Source organism: Cetorhinus maximus, chromosome 5 (genome assembly GCF_964194155.1).
Source record: "Cetorhinus maximus chromosome 5, sCetMax3.hap1.1, whole genome shotgun sequence".
Lineage (NCBI taxonomy): Eukaryota > Metazoa > Chordata > Chondrichthyes > Lamniformes > Cetorhinidae > Cetorhinus > Cetorhinus maximus.
In genome coordinates, this window is record NC_135883.1 from 167,505,041 (window position 1) to 167,529,614 (window position 24,574).

Below are 24,574 nucleotides of genomic sequence, written 5' to 3' on the forward strand. Positions count from 1 at the left end.
GGTGTGCAGGGTCTCAAATGAGCTAACCGAGTAGCCTATCATCTGTGATCTTAAATTTGCATTTCCTGGCTGTATTTTTCAATCTTGTTATGAAATTGTGAACAGGTTTACCCAATTCCTGCTTCAGGCCTTGAAACTCATCTTGGTAGATCCGATGATTTCACTTTGGCTGCATGGAGATGTGTGCTGAATTTTTCAAAAATTTGTCTGGCTTTTTGCTGTCACTTTCATTCAGCTCCCAGCTATTAACCACATTTAGCCCTTTCTCTCCTGCCCACAAAAGAATGTAGCTGACCCTTTCCTCCTTGCTAGTGCCTTTTAGGAAGCTACTGAATGTTTATCTGCACTTTTGTTTAAACTTCTTAAATGCCTCTACAACATCATCAGCCTACACGGGCTGGAGCTGTGTGCTTATTGCAGCAGCAGTCATTTTGTTTTCACACAATTCACTCTGCTTTTCTCTGTCTCTCTGTCACTAATTCAGGTTCATTTTTCAATCAAATTCAGCATTAAATTCATTTAAACTGTTTAGGTTTTTATTCACAGACACTGCATTTCCACCATGTCATGCCTCCTGGTTCCTATAAATTAGAAATAATTACACTTTAAACTTGAAATGCTGGAGCTTCATTGAGTGTACTTCCTGCTGCCCTCCATGTGGCTGGTAGGCTGATAGATGTTGTGATAGTGTACTTGCTAATATGTAAAGTATACTCATTTGAATATATGCTTAAGCAAATAGTTATGTCATTAGAGGAAGTGATGCACTGTCACATGCAGCAGCCATGTTAATTAGCCTGCACGGTAAACAGTACATATAGCAGCAACAAGAAGAAGCCTCTATTAAAGTTCGATGTTCGATCTCTATGCCTGTCTTCAGCTTCATTTGTATTAGTCTAGAAAGAAATAATGCAACATGGTGGCAGTGGTAGTGAGCCGACAGCATGGAGCAGCAGCTGAAAACAACGATTTAAATTGGAAGCCCTACCTGAAGCATTGCAGCTAGATCATCATTTCATATAGGCGGGCGACTGTGTGAGTAGTGTAACCAAGCTGGTTTTGCTCAAGCCAACAACATAAAACAGCAACAGCACTTCCAGTTTCTGAGTTCAGTGCAGCATGTGTTTTGGCGTGCAGTCCTTCTGGCCATCAATGCACTTGTCTGCTATTTGCTGACCCCAATGCCAGAGACCCTCTCACCTGCATGCAAAAAGCCTGCACTGCTGCAACACTGCTCAAGGCATGGCTCCTCCTTAGCTTTGCCTTTTGCGCATGGTGCTGCAAACTTTAAAACAAGCTTTCTTCATGAGCGGTCAAAAGGAATAAATGGCTTAGGGAGTGGCAGTCAGATCTCCAGAGACTGGGAAGCATCTGTTATCCAGGGGAGTTCAGATCGTTTAGACAGAGGATTGAACAATGCTTTTAAGACATGAGGTTGTAGATGGGGAAAAGCAAGATTAGGATCACCATTGGAAAAAAAGGTTTGCACGGAATTAACGTCTTTGGACTGTCTGAAGGGGACCAGGAGATTCCAGCAAAATTCTGGGCAACATTGGACAGTCAGCTTAAGACTAAAATCAACTTTCAGGGTACACCTAGATGACTATGTTAATCGATGCGAGAGAAAGCAAAGATTTTTATCATGCTGAATTCTTGGGATGAATTATGGAGTTGGCTATTGCATCTAGACATAGGAGCATAGGGCTAAATTTTCTGCCTGTTGGGTGGGTGGGCCCGACCCAATCTCCGGTGGGCGGGGAGCCGATCCCCGCCAGAGAAGCGGGCCCCGCCACCATTTTAAGTGGGCGGGCCAATTAAGGCCCGCCCAGCGTGGCGTCTGCCGGGAAGCGCTATGCCTTTGCCGGCGGGGAGGGGATTCCCCAAATGCGAGAGTGCGCACTTTCACGCATGCGCGCGAAAGAGCGCACATCTCCCTGAGGCTAAGTGCTACTTCAGGAAGATTGCTGAAAGATTTTCAAACTTTAAAAATAGAAAAATAAAAAAATCATTAACATGTCCCCCTCATGTGACAATGTCACACGAGATGGGACATGTTAATAAATTGCACAAAAACGTTAATGAACTTTTAAAAAACTGACATGAAACCTCTTCCCACCGGTGGATGAGGTTTCATGTTTTTTCAGAAGCCCGCCGGGGCTCCTGGCCTGTCCACCAACCTTAAGGTTGGACGGGCAGGTCCTCTAATTGTTTTAATTATCCTGTCAATGGCCTCAATTGGCTATTGACAGATCGGCGGGCGGACAGCTGATCGGGCTGTGCCCCTGCCTTCCTGAAGGTTTAAATGGGGCGGGATGATGTCGGGAGTTCCCCCTATGTCATCCCGCATCATTTTCGCGTCGGCGAGCAGGCCCCACCCCCTTCTCGTCGACAGAAAAGTTCAGCCCATAGTATCATAGGACTTAGGGGCAGGAGGAGGCCCTTCAAACCTGTTCTGCCATTCAATATGATCATGGTTGCTCTGATTGTGGCCTCAGCTCCACTTTCCAGTCTGCCCCCCCATAGCCCTTGACTTGCTTGTCCATCAAAAATCGAACTCAACATTGCATAAATTTAAAGACCTAGCCTCAACTACTTTCTGGGAAAGAATTCCACAGACTAACAACCCTCTTAGAGAAAAAAAAAATCTTCTCATCTCTGTCTTAAAAGGGACACCTCTTATTCTTAAATTATGTCCCCTAGATTTAGTCTTCCAGACAAGAGGGAACATCCTCCGGGTATCCATCCTATGAGGTTCCCTTAGGATCTTATATGTTTCAATAAGATCACCTCTCATTCTTCCATACTCCAGTGGGTATAGGCCCAATCTGTTCAACCTTTCTTCATAGGATAAGCCCTTCACTCAGGAATGAGTTGAGTAAACCTTTTCCTAACTGCTTCTAAAGCAGTTCTATATTTTTCCCAAATAAGGAGACCAAAACTGTACACAGTACTCCAGATGTGGTCTCACCAAGGCCCTGTACAGCTGCAGTAACACTCCCCTACTTTTATATTCCATTCCACTTGCATTAAATGCCAACATTCCATTTGCCTTCCTAATCACTTGCTGTACCTGCATATCAACTTTATGTGATTCATGCATCAGGACACTCAGATCCCTCTGTACCATCGAGTTCTGCAATCTTTCTCCATTTAAATAGTTTCTATTCTTCCTGTAAAAGTGAAGTTCACATTTTCCTACGTTATGCTCCATCTGCCAAATTATTTCCCATTCATTTAACCTGTTTATACCCATTTGCTGACTCTCTACCTCCTCTAGACAACTTACTTTCTTACTTATCTTGGTGTCATTGACAAATTTAATCACCAAACATTCGGTCCCTTCATCCAAGTCATTGATATAGATTGTAAAAAGTTGAGGACCCAGCACTGATTCCTGTGGCACTCCACTAGTTACACCTTGCCAATCCAAGAAAGGCCCATTTATCCCTACTCTCTAATTCCTGTTAGCTAACCGATCTTTTACCCATGGTAATATGTTATTCCCTACACCATGTGCTCTTTTTTTGTGGTTGTAACCATTGATGTGGTACCAAATCAAATGCCTGTTGGAAACCTAAGTACACCAAGGGCAGAATTTTTTGCCTGACGGGCTGAGCTGGAGTGGCTGCGGGCGGGCACAGACCCGATCAGCGCCCGCAATCTGGTCTGCGCCGCCATTTTGCGCGGGTGGGCCAATTAAGGCCTGCCCAGCATATTTGCCGACTCCCGTGAATAGCGGGAGTGTGAGGGCGGTGGCGGGCGTGCACAGACCCGGCAGTCTGTTTAAAGGAAGGCCTGGCAGCCTCCTGTAGGCTGCTCAAAATGGCCACTTCCAGGTCACACCACAGGGGGTCGGCTGAGCAGGGCACACTGGAGGGAAGGGCAGAGGAGCAGGCCAGGCTGCAGGGTCTGCCACAGGAGCAGGGCAGGCTGCAAGGTAGGCCAGCGGGGGGCCAATGTGCCCCTCGTTTTTCTGATGACTGCCTTGCTGCCCTCCTCAAGGAGGTGGGAGGTGGTGGTCCACCAGGACAGGAGGAGGAGGCCCCCCCACATGACCAAACATGCCTGGGAGGAGGTGGCGGAGGTGGTGAGCTCCCGTGATATGGTGCGGCGCAACTGGATCCAGTGCCGTAAGCGCTTCAATGATTTGTTGCACTCTGGAAGGGTGAGTACCATGTTGGCATTGGGCATTTAACCCAGCAAGTAGCCATAGCCTTTCAGGCTCCCCCCCCACCAAATCTTACTGTCGTGACTGCATTGAATCATATTGGGCATTTCTCGTACGCTGGGTGGGCAAGCAGATAGTGCCCACGTATAGATCAGACTGAGTGGTTCATGAGGAGATGAGTTCTCACCCGCACCATGTGTTGCTCTTAGTCGCACATGACTAGTCTGGGGGCAACCTGCAGGAGATGCAGCTAGGCGCATGTGTGTCCATAGATCTCTGAAGGCGGAGGGGCATGTTAGTGAGGTGGTGAAAAAGGCATATGGGACACTTGCCTTTATCAATCGAGGCATAGATTACAAAAGTAGAGAGGTCATGTTGGAGTTGTATAGAACCTTGCTGAGGCCACAGCAAGTACTGTGTGCAGTTCTGGTTGCCACTTTATAGGAAGAATGTGATTGCATTGGAGGGGGTGCAGAGGAGATTCACCAGGATGTTGCCTGGGATGAACCATTTAAATTATGAAGAGAGGTTGGATAGACTTGGGTTGTTTTTGTTGGAGCAGAGGAGGCTGAGGGGTGACCTGATCGAGGTGTACAAGGGGTGTGGACATGATGGATAGGGAGCAGCTGTTCCCCTTGGTTGAAGGGTCAGTCGCGCGGGGACTTCCGTTCAAGGTGAGGGGCAGGAGGTTTAGGGGGGATGTGAGGAAGAACGTTTTTACCCAGAAGGTGATGACGGTCTGGAATGCGCTGCCTGGGAGGGTGGTGGAGGCTGGTTGCCTCACATCCTTTAAAAAGTACCTGAATGAGCACTTGGCACGTCATAACATTCAAGGCTATGGGCCAAGTGCTGGTAAATGGGATTAGGTAGGTAGGTCAGGTGTTTCTCACGTGTTGGTACAGGCTCGATGGGCCAAAGGGCCTCTTCTGCACTGTGCTGATTCTGTGATTCTGTGAAGCCACTCACATCCTAACTTGGAAATATATCACCCTCCTTCACCGTCACTGGGTCAAAATCCTGGAACTCCCTCCCTGACAGCACTGTGGGTGTACCTGCACCACAGGGACTGCAGCATTTCAAGAAGGCAGCTTTCCACCACCTTTTCAAGGGCAATTAGGGATGGGCAATAAATTCTGGCTGAGCCAGCAATGCCCACATTCCATGAATGAATTTAAAAAAACATGATTCTGACTTTAAAACTTGGCGAAGTAAAAATTAAACTCAGAAATAAAAACTAACAGATTGTCTGGATGTTTATTTAAAACTGAGGGGTCAATTCCACATTAGTTGCTGGTACTTGGGTTTCTCACTCGGGCAGTCATGGTTGGTTGAATCTCTTTTCTCTTGCAGTCAGATTTGGAACCCTCCTTTAAGAACTCGCGATTTGCAGCAATGAGATTGTCTGGTGGCTTTTCAAATCACAAACAGCTCAACTTCAATGAGAGATGTTTCAGGAAAATAAAGAGGGGGTAAGACTGTTGCCCCTTCTATCCCTGTGGCAGTCTTTCACTGGCTATTAGTTCAATATATTTTACATCTAAGTATATTTTACATCTAAGAGCTTGGTCACATGTCTACTCCCTGCTGCTCCTCAGCTCTGAAGAAGTCATATGGACTCGAAACGTTAACTCTTTCTCTCTCCACAGATGCTCCTAGACCTGCTGAGCTTTTCCAGCATTTTATGTTTTTATTTCAGATTTCCAGCATCTGGAGTGTTTTGCTTTTACTGTAGTGTTTAATTCACTGCCACTTCTGTTCCAGGAATGCCTGCTTGAAGACATGGGGAGAATTTTTAGCTCGGTAGGCGGGCGTGCGCCTGACCTGACCAAGCATAAACTGATACGCGATGACGTCAGGCAAGCCCCCTGATGTCATCGCGCACTTGCATGATATTTTGGTCGACACCAACAATTAAAGGCCTATTCAGGCCATTAACAAGGTCATTGAAACAAATGTTTTGCTGCCCGTCCAACCTTACGGTTGGCAGGCAGGTGAAAAAGCCAAGTGGCCTTTACATTTTTTAGGAAACTTCAACCATAGGCGAGGTGAGGTCTCCAACAGCAAATAAAAATAAAATAACTTTTAAAAAATTTCATTTATAACATGTCCCTACTCATGTGACAGTCACATGGGAGACATGTTTTGTAATATTTTAAAAATCTTTATTTCTAATTTTTAAAACTTTTCATCTCCTTGAAGTAGCTCTGTGCCTCAGGGAGATTTTCAAGCACATGCTCACGCACATGCGCAAAGTTGGCACTCGCTCTCCTCCGTGCCACACACACACACACAGTGCTGAGCGCTGCCGCTCTCGCAGTCCGGCCCTGATCGCAGGTGGCAGTCAGCTTCCCAACCGTCTTCGCCTGCCCCCGCCAAGCCCACCCTGCTAGGGCAAAATTCTGCCCTTCTTTTCTTGGACAGGATTTCCATTTATCTCTTTCACCATGTTTGCCTTCATTGCTTTCAATTATTCTTCTGGTGTTTGATAAGGTGTTTACCAAAACTTGCTTTCACAGCCATATTTCATTCCTCAGCGACTGTCTCCATCTCCAACTGACCCCACATGGACTACAACTGAAGTTCCATCCATCATGTTTTGAATCCACCCAGGATAATGTCCGGGATTTTCTGGGCCTGCTAGCGTTGGGCGTGTTCGGTGGCGTGAGTGGACAATGTGGCACGATCGGTTTCACGATGGCGTGAAACCAGTTCGCAATTGTCCGCTCAGTTCGCTGATGGTGGGCTGCGTTCTGCACCATCGGACATCGGGAAGCTCATTGTAGTACAACTGCATATCGTTATTAGGCCTGCCCACCGGAACCTTTCCCCCACTGCCCCCCACCGCTGAATCATCTGCCATGTCAGCAGGAAAACGCCGGTGTGTTTTAGAACAGCACATAAGCGACGTGCACCGTGAGGGCTGCACTTCACTCGGGACTTCAAGGTTTATTTGCCTACCTTGCTTCGTTCAGCACTCACAGTCATCAGTGCCAGGCTTCACAGACAGCACCACATCACTCTCAGAGGGGCTCTTGGCAGGTCTCTACCTACCATTCAGCCATACTGCAGGATGAGGGTTGTATTGGGGGCATATGTTAATCTGTGCAAGTGGCCTCAAGATGGTTAGAGATGAGGAGATGAGACCAGATGGACATGTGAGGGTATGTGTGTGAGAATGGGTGGTGATGTCTCTTGAGCGGACAGTGAGTGAGATGCCAGTGAATGTGTCATGAGCTTGAGTGTGAGTTTAGAGATGGTTGCCATACTCTGGCTGCACGGATTAGATCATTTATCCTCTATCTTCATTGGATGGCCAACCTCTTCTGTGCAGCATTGGCATTGACTACCATTACCACAGTCTCCCAAGCCTGTTTGGTCACGCCGCTGCCCAACCTGCGGCCAGAGCGGGGGGGGTAGAGGACATCACAGCAGACCTCCATGGCATCCAAAAGGCGTTCCAGTGACACATCACTAAACCTGGGGGCTGCTGTCTTTTTGTCTTTCATCGGCATTTTCCCTGCAATAGTCGTGGGCTGGAAGCACTTGAGATGTGTGCATGTGGCTGGACTTTAAATATTGCGTCCGGCGTGATGAAGCAGCAAGGTGATGGTGTAGCAGGCAAATGAGAGCCTGCCGACCATCAAAATGGCACGATTCCCAGGAATGCATAACTAATGCAGCGAGTTTGGGATGACATTGCGTGAAAACCCATCATTGCAGTCCGCTGGTAAAACATCATTTTACCCACCCGCTACCGCATTTAATGCAAATCTGGGACCATTCTGCCCTCTGGGTATTTCCGGGACTTACAATATTCCTCGAACTTCTGTTCTCGCTGCATCCTGAGGTCCAAACACAGTGCCATATGCCACCATATATACACACTCGACCTCTCTCTCCAGCAAAACCGACCCACCCTATCTCCAAGCTCTCCTTGTCCCCAGTTCCATTTCATTCTTCGTCTCTTCTGATGCCTTAACAAGAAACTTTTTCTCTTCCTTTCAGATGTTGAAGAACGGAAGATCCAAAAACTTATTGACACTAATGTCCAGCCTGTCCCATCCCTCTGACCCCATCCCTTCTCCTAATCCCAGCTCTTGCTGCATATTCACTATACCCTCTGACCTTAACCCCTCTGATGCTGAATATTCTGTGCTCAGCAAAGGACACAATTTCATCCCTTTATGCCCACACCTCAATGAATTTTGGGCTTGGCACAACGTTGAACTCTTCCTCTGTCACCTTCGTCTCTGTGCTCACTTCTTTGGTCAGGAGTCCTCCACCCTTTCAACAGATCTTTTCACCTGTCTCCAGTATTCTCCCTCTACCTGGACCCCTCCCCCTGGCCTCTTACCAGCTCTTGATCTATTCATTGATAACTGTTGGTGTGACATCAGCCATTTTAATTTCTCTGCTCCTCTCACCCACTCCAAACTGTCTCATTCTGAACTTGTTGCACTCCATTCTCTCAGGTCCAACCCTGAATTTGTTATCAAACCTGCCGATAAGGGTGGTGCTGTTGCTTTCTGGCGTACTGACCTCTACCTCGCAGAGGCTGAGCGCCAACTCTCAGCCACTTCTTCTTACCTCTCCCTGGACCATGACCCCACCATTGAACATCAAGCCATTGTTTCCATGACTGTCACTGACCTCATCTGCTCTGGCGATCTTCCCTCCACAGCTTCCCACCTCATAGTCTCCCAATCCTGTACAGCTCATTTCTACCTCCTTCCCAAAATCCACAAAAAGGACTGGCCTTGTAGACCCATTGTTTCAATGTGTTACTGCTGCACTGAACTAATTTCTTCCTATTTTGGCTCCACACTCTCCCCCCTTGTCCAGTCTCTTCCTACCTATATTCAGAATTCCTCTGATACCCTATGTCACATCAACAATTTCCAGTTCCCTGACTCTAACCTCCTCTTCACAAAGGACGTCCAATCCCTCTACACCTCCATCCCCCACCATGGTCTGAGGGGTCTCCGTTTCTTCCTTGAATAGAGGCCTGAACAATCCCCATCCACCATTACTTTCCTCCACCTGACTGAACTTGTTCTCTCACTGAACAATTTTTCCTTTAACATGTCTCACTTGTTCCAAATAAAAGGTGTGGCTATGGGTGTCTGCATGGGCCCCAGTTTTGCCTGTATTTTTGTGGGGCGTGTGGAACATTCGTTTTTCCAGTCCCAACCAGGCCCCCTCCCACAATTCTTTCGCTGGTACATCGATTACTGTATCAATGCCGCTTCATGCTCTCATCTGGACTTGGAAAAAATTATCAATTTTGCCTCCAATTTCCACCTCCTCTCACGTTCACATAGTCCATCTCAGAAACTTCCTTTCCTTTCCTTGACCTCTCTGTCTCCATTTCTGGTGAAAGACTATCTACCAATATTCATTACAAACCCACTGACTCCCACAGCTACCTCAACTACAGCTCTTCGCACCCTGCTTCCTGTAAGGACACCATCCCATCCTCTCAGTTTCTCTGCCTCCATCGCATCTGTTCCAGTGATGCTAAACGGGGCTTCTGACATGTTTTCCTGAGCTGAGGATCTTCCCCACTGTGGTTGACAGGGCCCCCAACCACATCTGACCCATCTCCTGCACTTTTGCCCTCACCCTTCCCCTCCCTCCCAGAACCATGATAGAGTTCCCCTTGTCCTGACTTTTCACCCCATCAGCCTCCGTATTCAAAGGATCATCTTCCGCCATTTCTGCCAACTCCGGCATGATGCCACCACCAAACACATCTTCGCCTCACCTCCCCTGTCAGCATTCCGTAGGGACCATTCCCTCCGTGACACCCTTGTCCACTCCTCCATCACCCCCCAACAATTCATCCCCTTCCCACAGCACCTTCCCATGCAATCGCAGAAGGTGTAACACATTTACCTTCTCCCTCCTCATCATCCAAGGCTCAAGGTGAAGCAGTGCTTCACTTGCACCTCCTTAAATTTGGTCTACTGTATTCGCTGCTTCCACTGTGGTCTCCTCTACATTGGGGAGACTAAATGCAAACTGGTTGACCGCTTTGCTGAACATCTTCGCTCAGCCAACAAGCTTAACACCAACCTTCCTGTCGCTTGCCATTTTACTTCACCATCTTGCTCTCATGCCCACATTTCTATCTTTGGCCTGCTGCAATGTTCCAGTGAATCCCAGCGCAAACTGGAGGAACAGCACCTCATTTTCCAATTAGGCCCTTTACAGCTGGGCCAAAATCCTGGAATTCCTTCCCTAACAGCACTGGACCTACACCACATGGACTGCAACGGTTCAAGAAGGCAGCTCACCACCACCTTCTCAAAGGTAATTAGGGATGGGAAATAAATTCTGGCCTAGCCAGAGATGCCCACATCCCGTAAAATGAATTTAAAAAGCCTTTTGGACTTAACATTGAGTTCAACAACTTCAGACCATGAACTCTGTCCTCCGTTTTGATCTTCTAAATTTTTTTCCCAATCCCCACTCCCCCACAGGGCCATCTGTAACTTGTTCTTATGTTTTGCTTTCACAGAGCACTGACCTTTGTTCTGCTATTAACATATTCTGCTATCAGGCCTTTATGTCACTATTAGCACCTTCTTTAGTCTTGAACATAACAGTTAACACCCTTTTGTCTTGTGTCCATGATATCTTTGTCAAATCTCTTCTGAACTCCCAACTATTCTGGACCTTCTATTTTGCTCCACTTGCTACACAACACCACCCTGCACCCTTCCCCCGCCACTCTCTTCGACAGTATAAAATTCATGACATTTCTACCTCTTTTCAGCTCTGAAGAAGAATCATATGGACTCGAAACGTTGACTCTGTTTCTCTCTCCACAGATGCTGCCAGACCTGCTGAGTTCTTCCAGCATTTTCTGTTTTTATTTCAGATTTCCAGCATCTGCAGTATTTTGATTTCATTTCACAAGGTGCCCTGCTCCAGCAAATTCTGGGCCATTATTTTCTATTTATTTAAAAATACTGGTTTTGGGGGGACCTCCAGGAAAATAGTACAACTAGCCTCCTCCCATACAAGTACATTATGGCCACTAATTTTATATAAAAATGTTGCTGCTTATGAAAAATATGAGAGTTTAAGTACATTGATGGTAATAAAACCCAACCTGTGTGCAACTCATGCCTCTGGTATCAAGTGCATTGAAATTTGTGATATGCTTCTAGAAATAAACAACACTTAGAACCTGTGGTGTAAATTTTCATCCTCAGTACCTGGGCAGTAACCTGGCAGAGTGAATTGCACTCTCATTAAACAAACAACCTAATTTTTGTCTCACTGATTTTGCAGAAATGCAAACAGCTTATCTTACTGACTTTCAAAGTTGTAGTTACCTTTTTTTGACTTGATAGATTTCCTCCATAGTGTTGAGAAGATTCCATCAGTCCAATCATTAGTTGCAGGATCCAGTCGCCCAAACATTTGTGGAGCAGTAATAGCCTTAGGATTCATGCGCATTTCCCGATGAGGGGCTCCACATTCGGTCAGTGATTGCATTAGAGTACGAATGACACAAGTCTTTCCAGAGCCACTGGGACCCAATGTCATCAATCCATGACGAACTCTGGCTGTTTCAAACAGCTGAAAGTAGGTAGAAGAAAACAGGATTGTAAAACTCCACAGTGGAAAGACTGGAGAAATGGGTTTTCCTTCCTCATTGGAAGGCCTTCAAGAGGTGATCTTATACAGACACTTAAGATAGCTCTAGTTATGGAAAGACTAAATTCAGAATTCTATTTTAAATGAAATGTGAGAGTAGGACAGGGGGGACACAGCATGAAAGTAACAAAAAGTAAAAGTAACCAAGAAGTTCTTCATACAAAGAGTGATCAACACTTGGAATGGACTTCCAAATAGAGGTGATAATGAACAATTAGATGCTGTGGAGGCATTCTGAAATGAATGGATTAAGATTAGTTAAATCACCTTCCTAATCCATCATAAATCCTTGCTCTGCAACTGCATGGATAGGAAAACTAGTTTCACTACCTAGTTAAGACTCATTAAAAGCAATTTTACTGCATCAACAAAAAAAAACAAAGGTAAAACGGAGTGCAGCTGAGCTAACTGAGTGAAGACTTGGAGTTTGGGGAAGGTGTTCATTTCCTTTTTCTATCTTTCTCACCCTATAGGAATTGATACTTGCTCTACTACAGGGAAAGGAGCTAGTTGTTTGGTGAGTATCTGGTAAGTGGGTAAGTTCTATCCCTAAGGTTTGAATAGTACAAAAATTGGTGGTAAAGTTAATAAAGTGTATAAAAAAGTAACATAAATAAGTGACTAATATAATTAAGTAATTAGTTAAAACACTTTAAGGATGACATGATAGGTAATGTGTCAAGGCTACAGCACATGAGATAACATTGTGATCCAGGGCAAACACATCTGCAGTAAGTGTTTGTGGCTTGAGGAACTTCAGCTCAGAGTCATTGAGCTGGAGGCTGAGCTGCAGGCTCTGTGACACATCAGGGAGGGGGAAAGTTACCAGGACACTTTGTACCAAGAGACAGTCACACCACTTAGGATAGGGTCTTCTGATTTGGTCAGTGGTCAGGGACAGCATGGTGTGACTGCGAGTGAGACAAGTAAGGGGACCCAAAGGGCAGGAGTGCAGGAGTGTGAGCCTCTGCAATTGTCCAATAGGTTTAAGGTTCTATCAGCTTGTTTGAATGAGAGCAGGGACTGCAGGGTGGCTGAGCAAATTAACCATGGCACTGTGGTACAGGAAGCCATTCAAGTGGGGTGAGCAAAAAGGAACGTAGTGGTAGCAGAGGACAGTATCGTGAGGGAGATTGACATTGTCCTCTGTATCAAAGGGCAAGAGTCCAGATGGCTTTGTTGCCTGCCCAGTGCCAGGGATTGAGACATCTGCTCAGGGCTGGAGAGGAACTTGCAGTGGGAGGGGCAGAATCCAGTTGGCACAGCCCATGTAGGTACCAATGACATAGGTAGAACTAGGAAAGAGTTTCTGCTAGGCACTAAATTGAAAAGCAGAACCTCAAATGTTATAATCTCTTAACTGCATGCAATGTGGCATAGGACACATAATTTGCGAGATGAATACATGGCTCAAAGGCTTGTGTGGGTGGCAGTTTGTGGGGCACTGGCACCAATACTGGGGAAAATGGGATCTGTACCGTTGGGGTGGTCTATACCTGAACCGTGCTGGGACTAGTGTTCTTGCGAACCACATTAGTAGGGTAGGAAGGGTTTTAAACTAAATAGTGGGGCAAGGGATCAAATATAAAGGGAAGCGGTGGCTTTATTGTCACTGGACTGGTAATCTAGAGACCCAGGGTAATGCTCTGGGGATAAAAGCAAAATACTGCGGATGCTGGAAATCTGAAACAACAACAAAAATAGCTGGAAAAACTTAGCAGGTCTGACAGCATCTGTGGAGAGGAACACAGTTAACGTTTCGAGTCCGTATGACTCTTCTTCATGCTCTGGGGACCCAGGTTCGAATACCAGATGGTAGAATTTGAATTCAATAAAAATATGGAATTAAAAGTTTAATGATGAAACCACTGTTGATTGTCGTAAAAACCCATCCGGTTCACTAATGTCCTTTAGGGATGGAAATCTGCCACTCTTACCTGGTCTGGCCTACATATGACTCCAGACCCACAGCAATGTGGTTGACTATTCATTGCTCTTTGAACAAGGGCAATTAGGGATGGGCAATAAATGCTGGCGTAGCCAGCAACGCCCACATCTCATAAATAAATAAAAAATGTGGAAAGATATGATACATCAAAGAGTAGAAGTAAGGAAAGAGGAAAATAATAATATAGGAAATGAGGGTCGGAGAATAGCAGGAAGAGACAGAGAGAAAAACCTAAGAATCCACAAAGAATTAAGATTAGATGTCACAAAAATAACAAAATAATAAAGGCTGTGTATCTGAATGCATGTGGCATGAATTAATAACACACTATGAAGTAAATAAATATAATCTGGTAGTCATTACGGAGACCTGGCTACAAGATGACAGGGATTGGGTCCTGAATATTGAGGGGTATATGACATTCAAGAAGAGTAGGAAGCCAGATAAAGGTGGAGGGAGAGCAATGTTGATCAAGGATGGTATTTGTGCCTTGATTCAGGAGATCAGGATGTAGAATCGGTTTGGGTGGAGATGAGGAATAGTAGGGGAAAGGAGTCACTAGTGGGAGTGGTCTGCAGGCCCCCCTAACAGTAACCACAATGTAAGGCAAGTATACAAGAAAGAATATTGGGTGTTTGCGATAAAGTGATAGCAATCGTGGGTGGCTTTAATCTACATGTAAACTGGAAAAATCAGATTGACAGTAGAAGCCTGGATGAGGAGTTCATTGAATGCTTTTGAAGTAGTTTCTTAGAGCAACACATTCTGGAAAGGTTATGTTAAACTTGATATTGTGTAATGTGACAGGATTAATTAATGACTCCAGAGTGAAGGCACCCCTAGGTAGCAGCAACTACAACACGATTGAATTTTCCACCCAATTAGAAAGGGAGAAGAGTGGGTCTAAGACTAGCATTTTAAATTTAAATAAGGGCAACTATGTGGGCATGAAAGCTGAGCTAGCTGAAGTGAACTGGGAAACTGGGCTAGAGGACAGAACAATAGTGAAGTAGCAGATATTTAAGGGGATATTTCAGAATACTCAGAATAAGTATATTCCTACTATAAAGAAAAATTCCAAAGGGAGGACCCATGATCCATGATTAACTAAACAAGTTAGGAAACCATCAAACTTAAGGAAAAAGCATATAACTGCAAAGATGAGTGGCAGGTTAGATGATTGGTCAGGATATAAAGAACAACAGTGAATGACTAAAAGATTAATCAGGAGAAATAAATTAGAGTATGAGAGGAAGCTAGCTAGAAATGTAAAAACAAATAGTTTCTACAGGTGTTTAAATAGGAAAAGAGTAGGTAAAGTGAGTGTTGGTCCTCTAGAGAGTGAGAAAGGAGGTTAATAGTAGATAATAAGGAAATGGCAGATGGAATGAACAAATATTTTGCTTCTGTGTTCGCTACAGAGGATACAAAAAAGCATTCCAGTAATAGCTGCAAATCAGTCAGTGAAAGGGAGAAAGGTACTTAGTGAAATTGAAATCACTAGGGGAACTGTACTGAGCAAGTTGATGGAGCTGCGGGCTGGCAAGTCTCTGGGTCCCGATGGACTACACCCTAGGGTCTTAAAAGAGGTAGCTAATGAGGTAGCTGATGGGCTGGTGTTGATTTTCCAAAATTCGCGAGATTCTAGAAAGCTTCCAACAAACTGGAAAGTAGCAAATATAATCCCTCCATTCAAGAAGGGAGGGAGGCAGAAAACAGGAAACTATGCTTGATGTCTGTCATAGTGAAGGTGTTAGAGTCAATCATTAAAGAGGTAATAGGTGGGCACTTGGAAAAAGCTCAAAGTAATCGGCAAAAGTCACCATGGTTCTACGAAAGGGATGTTTAACCAATTTATTGGAGTTCTTTGAAGGAGTAACGTATGCAGTGAATAAAGGGAAGCCTGTAAGTGTACTGTACTTGGATTTTCAGAAAGCATTTGATAAGGTGCCACATTAAAGGTTATTGAGGAAAATAAACGCTCATGCTATAGGGCGTAACATATTAACTGTCATGAAGCTATTCTTGTATATTATGGGAAATTATTTTTCTTTTAAAATAGAGGTTTAGTCTGTGGGTGTGTCTTAATTGGATTAAAGCCAGCTAGTCTGGGTGCTTTAATGTGTATTAGTTTTGAGATATAAGAGAAGTAGAATACATTTGCTTTTTCTTGAATAGAGCATTCAAGAAGGCGAATGAAATCTGGCTCCTAGCTAGCAGAGACCAAGCAATATGTTTATATTACTAATAAAATTGGCACTATGAAAGGGGTTTTATTATTAGAAGATGGTGGAGTTCAAAGGGGCTGGTGATGCAATGAGAATTTACATTCAATGAGCTGTGTTGGGTATAACAGACAGCAGTTTTGTGTGTGCAGGGCAGAGGCAATGTAAGATCAAAGTGGCTGTGAGTCTACAACTGTCTCCACAGGAACCAAAGTGAAAGGAACCTCAGTTTGAATTTGTAAGGTGAAAATGCTTTGCCTGGTGTCCACTGAAATGGGTTGCTGTTGTCTTAATGGAGATTAGTTTGGGAATTTGTTATAAGTTATGATAGTAGTAATTTGTAGCCATGTGTATATGTCTAACTTGTGTAAATTAATAAATGTCTCATGTGATTTTATATAAAAACCTCTCAAGAACTGTTGGAATGATAAAGGTCCTGACAGTTGTTTAAACTTTCCCTCTGGGATTTTTAAATAACTCAGCTTGACCAACTGCTGGGTCATAACATTAACCTGGATAGAGGATTGGCTGGCTGGCAGAAAGCAGAGAGTATGCATAAATGGGTGTTTGTCTGATTGGCTGGATGTGACCAGTGGAGTCCCGCAGGGGGTCTGTGCTGGGCCCTCAACTTTTTACAATTTACATCAATGGGCGGAATCATCCGTGCCCATTGACGTTGGGCGTGCTCGGCAGCATGAACAGACAACATGGGGAGAAGGCCAAAATCAGTTTCGCGACATCATGAAACCAGTTTGCAGTCATCTGCTCAGTCTGTGGATGGCGGGCTGTGTTTCCCACCATCGGACGTCGGGAACCTCATTAAAATACATCTGCATATCATTATAAGGCCAATCAGCCGGAGTCACCCCCCTGCTGGATCATCTACCCATGTCAATGTGCTTGCATGCCTATGTGTTTCACAGTGTACATTTGGCAGGCTGCACTTTGAGGGGAACTTGGAGGTGAGCACACAGTAATGCTGTGCAGCGCTCGCCCGGTTCATATGTTGAGGCACATTGGAGGCGTGGGGGCAAGGCTACCCTGTTGAAGGTCGTGCACAAGCACGTGGGGGGGGGAGGGAAGCAGCCAAGCATTAGGGAAACCTTGTAAAAAGTGACCATTCCTCTGCAGCTGAGACAGTTCAGACACAGCCACGTTGACATGTATGGAGTCGGGCCTCTAGCTTACCTGCCCACTCAAGCAACGCAGAGGCATGAAAGCACCACAAGTGCTCTGGGGCTTTTCACCCCTTGGGCACAGACTGCAAACAAATGAGCTTTTTAGTGTACTGCAGAACAGTTGGATGACTGGGCACGTTGTACAATCTCCTCACTAAAGCTGGCCATGGAGCAGTCACTGGTGGAGGTGCTCACAGCCCCTTGCAACATCAGCATCCCGGTTTGGACCAGTCTCCCCCATGGCTCAAGCTAACAGTGCAGCCTTGCAGTGCAGGTTAGGAGAATACCTGCACCTGAGCTGAGAGCACAGCATGCAGTCCAATAGGCAAAGCTGCTGTCAATCGATCAGGTGGAGTAGGGTGCAGGTGGGTGGGGTTTCGGGCAACCATGCAGCTTACTAAATTCTGGCCATCCAAGTGCTGGCCAGCACTCACTGGGATGCATTAAGGGTCCTTCAGACTTAACCAAGGGAGGTTCTCCATATACCCAAGCTAATCCATGCATCTCTCTCTCTCCCTTTCAACCTGTTGGATGATTAGATCAGGAGCTTGTAGCCTGGTGACCTAGCTATATGCCTCGTGGTGTACACAGTGAAGATCCAACAGAGGGCGCTGGTGAGAAGTGACTCAAGCATTCTGGGAGAAGTCATCGTGGCCACCGTGACTCAGGAGGGAATGCAGGAGAAGGACTCTTGCACTCAGCAGGAGGAAGGGCATCCAACAGAGGGCGCTGGTGAGAAGTGACTGAAGCATTCTGGAAGAAGTCATCGCAGCCACGGCGACTCAGGAGGGAATCGAGGAGGCCCAACTGTCAAAGAACGGAATAGCCCCAAACATTACATTGCTGTAGTGTTTCCATCCTTCCCTCCTCTTCAAACCTAAAAAAAAAAAGAGAGGAAGGGGCAGTGCCTTCAGGAGTGCACCAGACCTGCGAGGGACTTTCTTCTGAAAGTGGATTTTGAAGAAAAAGCAGCTGATTGGTGAGTAAACCCTGGGAGCAGACTCGGAGGGAGGAGCACCGGAGCGGTGAGTATAAACCTAGTTTACCTCGGGGATTCGTGGCCTTGTCTCTAGGGAGCAGACTTGGAGGGAGGAGCACCAGAGTGGTGACCACGGGGCACAGACTAACTGAAGCCAAAACTGAAAAAGTGACATCACAGGAAAGATGTGACCTGATTGGTTGGTAGGAAATCTGCACAAAATTTAAAAAGAAAAACACTGCAAAGTTAATTAATAAATTAATTACCTAAGTAGAGATGGCTGGGCAGGTGATGTGCTGTATGATGTGGGAGCTGACAGATCCCATTGCGAGCCACAGTGACCACATCTGCAGCAAGTGTTGGTTGCTGGAGGAACTCTGGCTCAGAATTGATGAGCTGGAGTCCGAGCTCCGGACGCTGCGGCACATCCAGGAGGGGGAGAGTTACCTCGACGCTTTGTATCAGGAGGCGGTCACACCCGGTAGATTAAGAACCTCAAGTCCAGTCAGTGGTCAGGGTCAGCAGGGTGTGACTGCAAGTGAGGCAGGTAGAGGGATCCTGTGTTCAGGAACAGAGGAGCCTCAGCTCTTGACCTTGTCCAACAGGTACAAAGTATTTGCTCCCTGTGTGGATGAGGAAGAGGGCTGTAGGGAGGATTAGCCAGGTGACTGTGGCACAGGAGGCCATTCAAGAGGGTGGAGCAAAAAGACAAGTGGTAGTTGTAGGGGATTCTATAATTAGTGGAATTGATAGCTCCCTTTGTAAGCAGGATCGAGAGTCCCGCATGGTCTTTGGCTGCTCGGTGCCAAGGTGAGGGACATCTCTGACCGGCTTGAAAGGATATTGGAGGGGGAGGATCCTGTTGTTGTGGTCCACGTTGGGACAAATAACATAGGTAAGACTAGGAAAGGGGACCTTTTTGGGGATTATCAGGAACAAGGAACTAAATTGAAGAACAGGTCCTCAAGGGTTATTATCTCCGGATTACTACCCGAGCCGCGTGCAAATTGGCATAAGGACGCGAGAATAAGGGAAGTAAACACTTGGCTAAAGGAGTGGTGCGGGAAAGAGGGGTTCCATTTTGTGGGGTACTGGCATCAGTGTTGGAACAGGAGGGATCTGTACCGTTGGGACAGTCTCCACCTGAACAGATCTGGGACCAATATTCTAGCGAACAGGGTAAATAGGGTGGTCAACAGGACTTTAAACTAGAAAGTGGGGGGGAAGGGAAGGGTAAAACTCCAAGAAGTATGACTAATGGGAAACAAAGCAGCAGGTTAGCGTGTGGGGGATAGATTCAACTTCATGGAAAATTATGAAAAAACTGAAAAGAAAGGAGAGCCCAGGACAGGCTATTAAAGTCTCCAGAACACAAAATAGGAGAGTGTTTGGAAAGGGCTAGGAATCTAACTTCAAGCACATCAGATAAAAGGACGACAATGAGAAAGGGGACGGGAAATACAGGACTGAAGGTGTTGTATCTGAATGCACGCAGTATACAAAATAATGTAATGAGCTTGTGGTGCAGATTGAAATTGGCAGGTATGATGTGGTGGGCTTCACGGAGACATGGCTACAAGGGGATCAGGAATGGGAGCTAAATATCCAAGGATATACATCCTATCGAAAAGATAGGCAGGTTGGCAGAGGGGGTGGGGTAGCTTTGTTAGTAAGAAATGAAATTAAATCGATAGCAAGAAATGATGTCGGGTCAGATGATGTAGAATCTGTATGGGTAGAGTTGAGGAACCGCAAAGGTTTAAAAAAAACCATAATGGGAGTTATGTACAGGCCTCCGAACAGTAGTCAGGATGTGGGGCACGAGATACACCAGGAGATAGAAAAGGTGTGTAAGAAAGGCAAGGTTACAGTGATCATGAGGGATTTCAACATGCAGGTAGACTGGGAAAATCAGGTTGGTAGTGGATCCCAAGAAAAGAAATTTGTGGAATGTCTACGAGATGGCTTTTTGGAGCAGCTTGTGGTGGAGCCCACTAGAGAACAGGCAATCCTAGATTGAGTGATGTGTAATGAGGCAGATTTGATGAGGGAGCTTAAGGTGAAGGAACCCTTAGGAGGAAGTGACCATAATATGATAGAATTTACCCTGCAACTTGAGAGGAAAAAGCTGGAATCAGATGTAATGGTATTACAGTTGAATAAAGGCAACTACAGAGGCATGAGTGAGGAGCTGGCCAGAATTGACTGGGAGATGAGCATGGCAGGAAAGACAGTGGAACAGCAATGGCAGGAGTTTCTGGGAGTAATTTGGGAGACACAGCAAAAATTCATTCCTAGGAAGAAGAAGCATACTAAAGGGAGGACGAGGCAACCATGGCTGACAAGGGAAGTCAGGGACAGCATAATAGCTAAAGGGAAAGCATACAGTGCGGCGAAGAGCAGTGGGAAACCATGGGATTGGGAAGCCTACAAAGACCAACAGAGGACAACTAAAAAAGAAATAAGGAGGGAGAAGATTAAATATGAGGGTAAACTAGCCAGTAATATAAAAGAAGATTGCAAGAGTTTTTTTAGATATATAAGGGGTAAGAGAGAGGCAAAAGTGGACATTGGGCCACTGGAAAATGACGCTGGAGAAATAGTAGTGGGGAACAAAGAAATGGCGGAGGAACTGAATAGGTACTTTGCGTCAGTCTTCACGGTGGAAGACACGAGTAACATCCCCAAAGTTCAAGAGAGTCGGGGGGTAGAGGTGAGTATGGTGGCCATTACCATGGGGATGGTGCTAGGAAAACTGAAAGGTCTGAAGGTGGATACATCACCTGGACCAGATGGATTACGCCCCAGAGTTCTGAAGGAGATAGCTGAAGAGATAGTGGAGGCGTTAGTGGTGATCTTTCAGGAATCACTGGAGTCAGGGAGGGTCCCAGAGGACTGTAAAATCGCTAATGGAACCCCCTGTGAGTGAGGCAAAAGACGGGAAATTACAGGCCAATTAGCCTGACCTCGGTTGTTGGTAAGATTTTAGAGTCCATTATTAAGAATGAGATTTCAGGATACTTGGAAATGCATGGTAAAATCGGGCAAAGTCAGCATGGTTTCATCAAGGGGAGGTCATGCCTGACAAATCTGTTAGAATTCTTTGAGGAGATAACAAGTAAGTTAGACAAAGGAGAGCCAATGGATGTTATCTACTTGGACTTCCAAAGGCCTTTGACAAAGTGCCACACAGGAGGCTGCTCAGTAAGATAAGAGCCCATGGTGTTAGAGGCAAAGTACTAGCATGGATGAAGATTGGCTGTCTGGCAGGAGGCAGAGAGTGGGGATAAGGGGGTCCTTCTCAGGATGGCGCCTGGTGACTAGTGGAGTTCCGCAGGGGTCAGTGTTGGGACCACAACTTTTCACTTTATACATTAATGATCTAGATGAAGTAACTGAGGGCATCCTGGCTAAGTTTGCAGATGATACAAAGATAGGTGGAGGGACAGGTAGTATTGAGGAGGCGGGGAGGCTGCAGAAGGATTTGGACAGGTTAGGAGAATGGGCAAAGAAGAGGCAGATGGAATACAACGTGGGCAAGTGTGAGGTCATGCACTTTGGTAGGAAGAATAGAGGCATAGACTATTTTCTAAATGGGGAGAGAATTCAGAAATCTGGAGTGCAAAGGGACTTGGGAGTCCTAGTCCAGGATTCTCTTAAGGTTAACTTGCAGGTCGCGTTAATGGTTAGGAAGGCAAATGCAATGTTGGCATTTATTTCGAGAGGACTAGAATATAACAGCAGGGATGTGCTGAGGCTTTATAAGGCTCTGGTCAGACCACATTTAGAATATTGTAAGCAATTTTGGGCCCCGTATCTCAGGAAGGATGTGCTGACCCTGGAGAGGATCCAGAGGAGGTTCACGAGAATGATCCCAGGAATGAAAGGTTTAACATATGAGGAACGTTTGAGGACTCTGGGTCTATACTCGATGGAGTTTAGAAGGATGAGGGGCGATGTGATTGAAACTTACAGAATACTGAAAGGCCTGGATAGAGTGGATGTGGAGAAGATGTTTTCATTAGTAGGAGAGACTAGGACCCGAGGGCACAGCCTCAGAGTAAAGGGAAGACCTTTTAGAACAGAGATGAGGAGAAACGTCTTTAGTCAGAGTGGTGGATGTATGGATTTCATTGCCACAGAAGGCTGTGGAGGCCAGCTCATTGAGTGTATTTAAGACGGAGATAGATAGTTTCTTGATTGGTAAGGGGATCAAAGGTTACGGGGAGAATGGCGTCGAGAAACTTATCAGCCACGATTGAATGGCGGAACAGACTCGATGGGCCGAATGGCCTAATTTATGGTCTTATGGTCTTATGGTCTTATGGTCTTATGGTCTTATGGTCTTATGGTCAATGGAGAAGAGATCGATGAAGGCATCTGACTGTGCAGAGGGAGGAGCAGCACTCTCTGGAAGAAGGGATAGCTGGAGCTCCCGCACACGCTGCCAAAGAGTCAGTGAATCGTCGCTGGTCAGTGCCTAGCTAGACACAAGGTCTATAGGCGCCGCCTTTCGTTCCTGCAGGTGACCGAGAACCAGTGTCGCCGCAGGCTGCGCATGTCTAGTGAACTGGTCAGTCAGATCTGCCATCTTCTGCAGGATTTGACGCCAATGGAGACATGGAGGACATCCACTGCGCTCAATTTCTATGCCAGTGGTTCCTTTCTGGGTTCTACAGGTGATCTCCGTGGGATCTCACGAGCCTCCATCCACAAATGCATCCATGAGGCCACAGATGCCATCTTTGTGAGGGCACACAACTTTGTACATTTCGCCCGGGACCAAGAGAGCCAGGATGCAACACTGATTGGAGTTTCTCAGGTACTGGGTGTGATCAACTGCACTCACATGGCACTCAGATCTCTGTTGCAACAATGGGTCAACGATATCAACTGCAAGGGATTCCATTTGCTGAATGTGCAGCTGCATCCTGCAGGTCTGTGCATGGTTTCCAGGGAGTATCCATGACTCCTACATCCTCAGTCAGTCACAGATCCCTTACATCTTCCAGGGTCCACAGAAGCTGCAGGGTTGACTCCTCGGAGACGAGGGCTACCCGCAGAGGACATGGCTGATGACACCCGTGCAGCTGTCTCAGACTGCAGCAGAGTGAAGTTATAGTGAGGCTCTTGCTGAAACTCGCCACTTTGTGGAGCAGATCATCAGGCTGCTCAAAATGAGGTTCTGGTGCTTGGACAGGTCTGGTGGAGCCCTGCAATACAGTCCCCAGAGGGTGTCATGCATCATTGTCACCTGCTGCACCCTTTACAACCCAGTGCTGCAACAGGGAGAGGAGCTGGGTGAGGAGGAGATTCAGGAGCTGGAGGTCTCCTCCGATGAGGGGGATGTCGATAGTGATGAGGGTGAGGAGGTCCTCGAAGGCAATGATAATGGCAATGAAGCCCTCACACTGGCCAGATGAGGCAGGCGCACTTGGGAGGCCCTCATAGCTGCTAGATTTGTGAAGAATGATAACAACATGCAGTGAGGAGACACCATAGATCCTCGCATCGCATCTTTGAACGTTTGACTCCAATCTGGCTTATGGCAGCACACATACTCTCTGTGATAATGCTCCTGTCATGGAGACACAGTGGAGGCCCTAATAGTCACTCAATTGCAGGAGGATGATGACGGCATTCAGTGAGGATACTCCTCCATAGATCTTCACATAGCCTCTGAGAATGTCTGGCCGAGGGCAGCCCACTTGCGCTCTGTGATCAGGGTCATATAGAGACACAGCCATGAACCTTTAGAAGCACCTGATCCTTTGTCTGCCTTCAGCACTTGACGCCTTCAGGAGTACAGTGTCACTGGTCATAGATGCTGAAGAGATGAGGGCCAACCCCACTTTAAAGGTGCTAAGAGCACACAGAATGACAGAACTCTGTGCCGCCTGGCCATGACATTCTGGCAGCAATGTCAAGCACCATCGATGTGCAGGCAAGACTAATATGACCAGGGGGTGTGAGGCCGGACCATCACTGGTCTGAAGGCTGCACAGAGCATGGGGAAGAGGCGCTGGACTGAGGCATCTGACTTTAACTTGTGCAGAAAGGTTTCACACCTGAGTGACACGACCACGGCTGATCAGAACAAGGAGCCATAGGCAAGGAGACATTCTTGGGTGTTTATTGACAGTAGTGAACATTATGTACAAGTGATTAACAACCATGCCCAGGCTGTGCAACTACACCTCCTTAGACACCCGGTGCGGAAGGGGGTCGGGAAGGAGGAGGACCTCCTCGTGAACCTGCTCCTGGGCCTGGCCAAGTTGGCCATCAACAGGTCCAGGCAGCGGGCGATCGACGGGGGAGTCCCGCCCGATTGTTTGTCCCTCTTCCGCGGCTACGTTCGCGGCCGGATGTCCCTGGAAAGGGAGCACGCGGTGTCTGCCGGCACCATCG

The 24,574-nt window shown here is 46.4% G+C and overlaps 1 protein-coding gene across 1 annotated transcript in view; it reads right to left on the reverse strand.

Annotated features, from left to right (window-relative positions):
• The window catches only part of LOC144681151 (dynein axonemal heavy chain 8-like), a 1,659,468-nt gene that overhangs the window by 267,021 nt on the left and 1,367,873 nt on the right, over positions 1 to 24,574 (reverse strand). The window contains exon 49 of the mRNA XM_078542878.1: positions 11,512 to 11,758. Coding sequence (XP_078399004.1) covers positions 11,512 to 11,758 — 247 coding nt within the window. The remainder of the gene's footprint in view (positions 1 to 11,511; positions 11,759 to 24,574) is intronic.